General features: G+C 37.0%; 1 protein-coding gene across 1 annotated transcript; it reads left to right on the top strand.

Moving 5' to 3' along the window:
• Positions 1–995: 995 nt before the first annotated feature.
• LOC115230061 (armadillo repeat-containing protein 4-like) lies at positions 996–7,295 on the top strand (the record flags this gene model as incomplete). The annotated part of the gene is made up of 4 exons (XM_029800297.2): positions 996–1,126; positions 2,845–3,060; positions 6,231–6,412; positions 7,181–7,295. Coding segments are annotated over exons 1-4 (591 nt in total), but the record flags the coding sequence as incomplete, so codon positions are not given.
• Positions 7,296–7,621: the final 326 nt, after the last annotated feature.

Here is a 7,621-nt window from a genome sequence, read left to right as displayed (position 1 = left end):
TCAGTCAAGTATATGATTACTCCAATCTAGCATATGGCTGTACCCCATTCAAGTGAGTGGCTTCACTCAGTCAAGTGTGTGACTACACTCCAGTCTAATGTATGGTGTATGGCTATGCAGTCTATGTATGACTCTACTCAGTCAAGTATATGATTACTCCAATCTAGCATATGGCTGTACCCCATTCAAGTGAGTGGCTTTACACTCAGTCAAGTGTGTGACTACACTCCAGTCTAATGTATGGTGTATGGCTATGCAGTCTATGTATGACTCAACTCAGTCAAGTATATGATTACTCCAGTCTAGCATATGGCTGTACCCCATTCAAGTGAGTGGCTTTACTCAGTCAAGTGTGTGACTACACTCCAGTCTAATGTATGGTGTATGGCTATGCACAGTCTAACGCATGGTTGTACTCAGTCTGTTGTATGACTATACGCCAGTTTAATGTATAGCTCTATAAGTCTTGATGGCTCTACTCAGTCAAGCATATGTACATACTCCACTTAAGCATATGTCTGTACTCCAGTCAAATGTATAGCTGTATTCCATCTAACTCTCACCTCTCCAGTTTCTTGCCAGCGCCGCCTTGACTGGCTTCTGTGCCGGTGGCATGTAAAAAGCACCAACTGATCATGGTCGCTGCCAGACTCCCCTGGCAGCTGTGCCGGTGGCACGTAAAAAGCTACCAAAAACACTCACGGAGTGGTTGGCATTAGGAAGGGCCTCCAGCTGTAGAAACACTGCCAGATCAGACTGGAGCCTGGTGCAGCCTCCAGGCTTCCCAGATCCCCGGTCAAACCGTCCAACCCGTGCTAGCATGGAAAACGGACGCTAAATGATGATGATGATGATGATGATGATGATGATGATGATGATGATGATGATGATGATGCTGATGCTGATGATGATGATGCTGCTGCTGCTGCTGCTGCTGACGACGACGACGACGACGTGATGCACACTCAGTTTAATTTCCAACATAAGACGTTTCTATCTTTCTGCTGTTTTCTAGCCAAGTTACAGAGCAGCGATCCATTCAGAAGGAATGATCGAAGATCTTGTGAAGAATCTGAAGAGTCAGAATGAAGAACTGAAGACATACTGTGCCTTAGCAATATTTAAGGTAAGTCTCTTTCAATCACCAAGTGTATAGATTAAGGTGTGCAGACAAGGGTGTGCGGTTAGGAAGTTTGCTTCCCACCCCATGGTTTCAGGTTCAGTTCCACTGTTTGGTACCTTTGGCAACTGTCTTTTACTATACCCACCCCTACTAGCTGATTAAAACCTTGGGAGTGGATTTGGCTATCAGAAACTGAAAGAAACCTGTTATACACACACACACACATTACTAATGGTTAGGGTGTTGTACTCATTATCACAAGATCTTGGTTTCAATTCCCAAAGCAGGTAGAATTACATTTGTCTTCAGCTTTAGAGTCTGATAAGATGTTTACGGGGCTAAGACTTTTGTGAATGTGAAACCATTGGTCACTCTATGACCAGACATAGGCTTATCTACTTATATATCTTTATATATAAAAGTGAAGTTGTGTGTCTGTCTCCTACGATTTAGATTCCTAACTACTCCCACATTTTGCGGTGCAGTTTAACCAAAACCGGGTATCTTATAGTCGTGGTTCATATCGAGCCCTTCTGGGTATTAGCGTGCGTCTACGATGAGTCTACGATTTAAAAAAAAATTTACCATCATTTTTTCCATTTTAATGCATTTTTTTGGCTATTATATAAGGGAAGTAACTCTCTAAAAATATCTACGATGAGTCAACGATTTTTAAAAAAATTTACCATCATTTTTTTTTCCATTTTTAATGCATTTTTTTTCTATTTTTTGGCTATAACTCTCTAAAAATGCTTATATAGTTATTTCCCTTACAAACCCGAGCAACGCCAGGCGATACTGCTAGTATATATATATATATATGTATATACATATATATATATTCAAAATGTGACCTCGTGTGTACTGTTGGCGATTTTTTTTCCTCTGTCTTCCCTTCCCTGGATCTTTCCTTCTCCTATGTTTCCGACGAAGAGCTTCGCTCGAAACGTTAAACCCTCCTTCTTTCCTTCTTTCCTGAGCATCCAATAATACTATATTAGTTCCACGTCCTCGCGTTGTTGTGTTTTTTGTGTTTTCTTGTTTGGATTAACTATATTTATATATATATACATATATACATACAGGGTGGCCCAAAAGTAGGTTTACAGTTATCACGTAGGCACTTTAAATTTCTTTTAAAACATTTTATTACATTTAAATTTCTATCTTACAGACTGAAATGGGAGCTTGACAAAATTAACTAAATTAGCATAGAATAATGGTTTCATGTTTTTTTATAATTTAGATATAAACTGTTAATATATGAATGCAAAAGAGATATTTGAATAACTGTAAACCTACCTATATGTGACCTCGTCTGTATCACTAGCGATTTTTTTTCCCCTGTCTTCCCTTCTCTGGATCTTTCCTTCTCCTATGTTTCCGACGAAGAGCTCCGCTCGAAACGTCAAACCCTCCTTCTTCCCTTCTTTCCTGACGTCCAATAATACTTTATTTGTTCCACGTCCTGCGTTGTTGTTTTTTGCTTTTGTTTTCTTGTTTGGATTAACTTTATATATATAATACATATATATATAATATATATATATATATATATATATATATATATATATATATATATATATATATATATATACATATATTATATATATATATATATATTATATATATATATATATATATGCCAAAGAAATTGTTTTTTAATAATCAAAAATGAGTTACTTTGAAAATTACTTCTACATCTGATTTTTCTCTTGTAGTGTGCAGAGGATAAAGAGAGCCGCGAATTAGTTCGAGAATACGGGGGACTTCCCCCTTTGGTGGCCATATTGTCATCAGGTAACAACAAAGAGTTGCTGGCTGCAGCCACTGGTGCAATTTGGAAATGTTCCATTAGTCGGGAAAACTTGGTTCAGTTCCGTGACCTGAAGGCCATAGAACAGCTTGTGGCCTTGTTGAGCAACCAGCCAGAGAAGGTAACTTTGGTATTGCATATTGCCATTCACATCCTCATCATTGTTATTTTTATGTATTCAACATCAACATCATCATCATCATCACAACCACCATCATCACTACCATCACCATTATCATTATCATTTTTATATAATCATCATCATCACCATTATCATCAGACTGGAAAACATTGCAGTTGATTTTCAATTCTATTTAAACCAGTTTTTTTTTTTCAACTAATTACAAATTTTAGAAACATTCTGTTTGCATTTCTTTAACTACAATTGAAATTAATTGCTTAGAGTAATTATAAATTATGCTTAAAGCATAAAAATTCAAAGAAATTTTTTAAAATAGAATAAAAAGCAAAAAAGTTATGGTAGAAGTTGGAGGCGTTCTGAAATAGGTATTTTTTAAATTCTTCTACCATTCATTAGTTTCTGTGATTAACTCTTGTTTCTATGACAAAAACTTATTGTTTCGAAAATTATCTAAATTACACTTTCCATCAAAATTTCATGTAGCTTTATGTTCTAAACACCAGCTTAATAATGACAAACTTATTTTACAAAATTCTCTATTTTTAAGATTAAGTGCAACAAAAGTAATTTATTTCAACAGAAATTTGGCAACAAAAGAGTTGATAATGACAAATTTATTTCACTAAAATCATCATTATTTTCCAAAATTAACTGAAACTGTAGCAGTGTATTTTGACAAAAAAAAATTGGATAATGAAAGAGTTAAAGTTATTGATAGCAACCCATCAGAGATTTACCCTGATTCTCTGATACAAATTTCCTGTTTCAAAATAATCTAAATTATGTTCCAGCACCAACTTATTTCACTAAGTCCTTCATTATTTACAAATTTGATTGAAACAAAGACAGAATGTATTTCAATAGAAATATGGTAACAAAAGGGTTGAGTATATTTTATAAAACAATTGAAGGCAGCGAGCTGGCAGAATCGTTAGCACACCGAACAAAATGCGTAGCCGTATTTCGTCTGTCATTACGTTCTGAGTTCAAATTCCGCCGAGGTCGATTTACCTTTCATCCTTCCAGGGTCGATAAATAAAGTACCTATTTCTTTACTACCCACAAGGAGCTAAACACAGAGGGGACAAACAAACGAATTAAGTCGATTAGATCGACCCCAGTGCGTAACTGGTACTTAATTTATCAACCCCGAAAGGATGAAAGGCAAAGTCGACCTCGGCAGAATTTGAACTCAGAACGTACCGGCAGACGAAATACTGCTAAGCATTTCGCCCGGCATGCTAACGATTCTGCTAGTTCGCCGCCTAAATAACGATAAATAAAGTACCAGTTATGCACTGGGGTGGATGTAATTGACTTAATCCCTTTGTCTGTCTTTGTTTGTCCCCTCTATGTTTGGCCCCTTGTGGGCAATAAAGAAATATATATTTTATAAAACAATAGGTTTGGTAGAATAAAAAAGAAGTTTTTTGAAATGCAGTCATGTTGAATGGTTGTTAGCGTCAATACCACCCTCCAACATTACAAATTTCCTCATCTCTCGTGGCTGGTCGTTGTTGTTTGTTGGAAAGTTAATAAATTAATTACGGAGATGTACTTGCATAGCAAGTGACTTGATCTGAGATCGTGTGCTGGAACGAAAACAATTGCAGCATGGAAGGTGTTTGTAAGCCATTTAAGAAACACACAAACACCGTTAGATTCACTTCAACATTTAAATTTAATTTGTCAAAATATTTTCGTCGCTTTGAGACCGCGACCTGTTCACTGACAAAACTCCGTGCTGCATAATAAACTAATATATTTAACAAGCGTGAGCTGGCAGAATCATTAGAGCACTGGAAAAAATATTTTGTAGTATTTGCTCAAGCAAAAAATATTTTGTAGTATTTGTCATTATCAACTATTTTGTTGCCAAATTTCTCTCGAAATAAATTACTTTTGTTGCACTTAATCTTAAAAATGGAGAATTTTGTAAAATAAGTTTGTCATTATAAGCTGGTGTTTAGAACATAAAGCTACATGAAATTTTGATGGAAAGTGTAATTTAGATAATTTTCGAAACAATAAGTTTTTCTCATAGAAACATTCTGAGTTCAAATTTCTCTAAAGGCAAATTCACCTATTATTTCTCTAAGATCTGTACAATAAAGTACCAGTCAAATATTGAGGTTGATGTCATCAACAAACCCTATTCCTTTAAAATTGATGGCCTTGTACTTTAAAAAGTAAATACTATGAGGGTGGCAATCTGTAACTTTGGATAAAACAAAAAAACAAAAAAAAGGATAAAACTCCTTCTTGAGTCATAGTGACACATATTGCTGCCAGTTTCCTAGATTCTCAGGCATAGATACTCCCCACTGGATGGGACACCAGTCCATCGTAAGAATATTCATTTTTGCTAGCTGAGTGGACTGGAGCAACATGAAATAAAGTGTTTTGCTCAAGAACGCAATTCATCGACCAATTCAGGAATCGAAACCACAATCTTATGGCCAGGATTCCAATACCCTAACCACTAATCCAGGTGCTTCCACTTAAGCCTTGGCGAAGTGCCATTTTCGTTATTAGCCACATGAGTCAGAAACTATTGAGAAGCCCATAGGAAGGATTGTACCAATAAATTCATTGGAACAGCCTTGTTACACACTGTGTTAAGTTGATTCTGCCTGAGAAATATGTTAAAAGTACATCCATCCACCCAGCCATCTAACCATCAGACCATCCATCCATTCATAAAACCATCCATCCATCTAGCCACCTAACCATCTGACCCTCCATCCAACCATTCATCCATCCATCCAGTCATCTAACCATCTGACCATTCATCCAGCCATCCATCCATTCGTCCAGTCATCTCACCAGCCATCCATCTATCCATCCCTCTATCCATCCATCCATCCATCTATCTATCCACCCAGCCATCTAACCATCTGACCATCCATCCAACTATCCATCCATTCATAAACCATCCATTCACCCAGTCATCCAACCATCTGACCATCCATCCAGCCATCCATCCATTCGTCCAGTCATCCCACCATCCATCCATCCATCCATCCATCCATCCATCCATCCATCTATCAATCCATCCATCCATCTGATCATCCACCAAGATTTTTTCCAAAATTTACAATTCCCAAACTTTGTCTACATTAAGCTTTACAATTTATTCCTTTCCGAAGGTGTTGGTAAATGTTGTCGGAGCCCTAGGGGAGCTTGCTAGGGACCCACCAAACCGTCAAACCATTAGAAAGGCAGGTGGTATAACTCAACTGGTCAACCTGCTCACAGGAACTAACCAAGCGTTGCTAATTAATGTTACAAGAGCAGTTGGACAGTGTGCAGAGGAGATAGAAAGTATGAGGTATCTATCTTTTATCTTTTATTTTTTATCTTTTACTTGTTTCAGTCTTTAGACTGCGGCCATGCTGGGGCATTCCTTCGAAGAATTTTTTAGTCGAATGAATTGACTCCAGTGCTTTTTTTTTTAAAGCCTGGTACTTATTCTATTAGTCACTTTTGCTGAACCACTAAGCTATGAGGATATAAACACACCAACACTGGATGTCAAGCAGTGATGGGGAACAAACACAGGCACAAAGACACATATATATATATGTGTATATATATATACACTTTAGATGAGTTGTAGTGCACCTGAGCACTGTACACAATTATTATTATTATTATTATAATTATTATATATCCACACCTATCCAGACACAAAGACCACACATCCACACCTATTGTCTAAAATGTAAACAGTACTGTTCAACCCATGCCAGCATGGAAGATAGACATTAAAAGATGACGGCAATAGAATCACTGTACATTTAATGGTATGTAATATAGTCAAAGACATATACAATAGTTGTATACCCTGTTGTTTAACACTATTTCAGACTATTCTGTAAAATGTAATGCTTATTTATTCAAAATGGTTTGAGTTAATCATGAATTATCTCACAACTTCTAGATTTCAATGATGTGAGAGTAGTTTTAGAAGGACATTGTATGATAGGTGTGAGAGGCTAAATCTGGTCACTTTGAACAGAAAACGTGGAATATTTAGGCCTAATATGGCCAGTTTAAATGCTAAAAGGTTAAGATATCTCACTGTTTCATCTTTCAGCATCATTGAACAGCTGGATGGTGTCAGGTTGCTATGGTCACTGCTAAAAAATCAAAACCCTGAAGTCATCTCAAGCGCTGCCTGGGCCATTTGTCCCTGTATAGAAAATGCTAAGGTAAGAATCCTTTAATCTAGCTTAATCCAATCTTTGCTCACCTTTCAAATCAGTTAAATTACTGTTTTGTTTTGTTTTGTTTGTCTGTTTTTAATTTTTTTAGTGCCAGTGGCATGTAGAAAGCACCTGCTACACTCACGGAGTGGTTGGCGTTAGGAAGGGCATCCAGCTGTAGAAACACTGCCAGATCAGACTGGAGCCTGGTGCAGCCTCCTGGCCTCCCAGATCCCGGTCGAACCGTCCAACCCATGCTAGCCTGGAAAACGGACGTTAAACGATGATGATGATGATGATGATGATGATGATGATGATATTGTGATGCATAT

This window comes from Octopus sinensis, unplaced genomic scaffold (genome assembly GCF_006345805.1).
Source record: "Octopus sinensis unplaced genomic scaffold, ASM634580v1 Contig14275, whole genome shotgun sequence".
NCBI classification, from domain to species: Eukaryota; Metazoa; Mollusca; class Cephalopoda; order Octopoda; family Octopodidae; genus Octopus; species Octopus sinensis.
The sequence above is the reverse complement of the archived record's forward strand: the minus strand, read 5'-3'. Positions and strand labels throughout refer to the sequence as shown.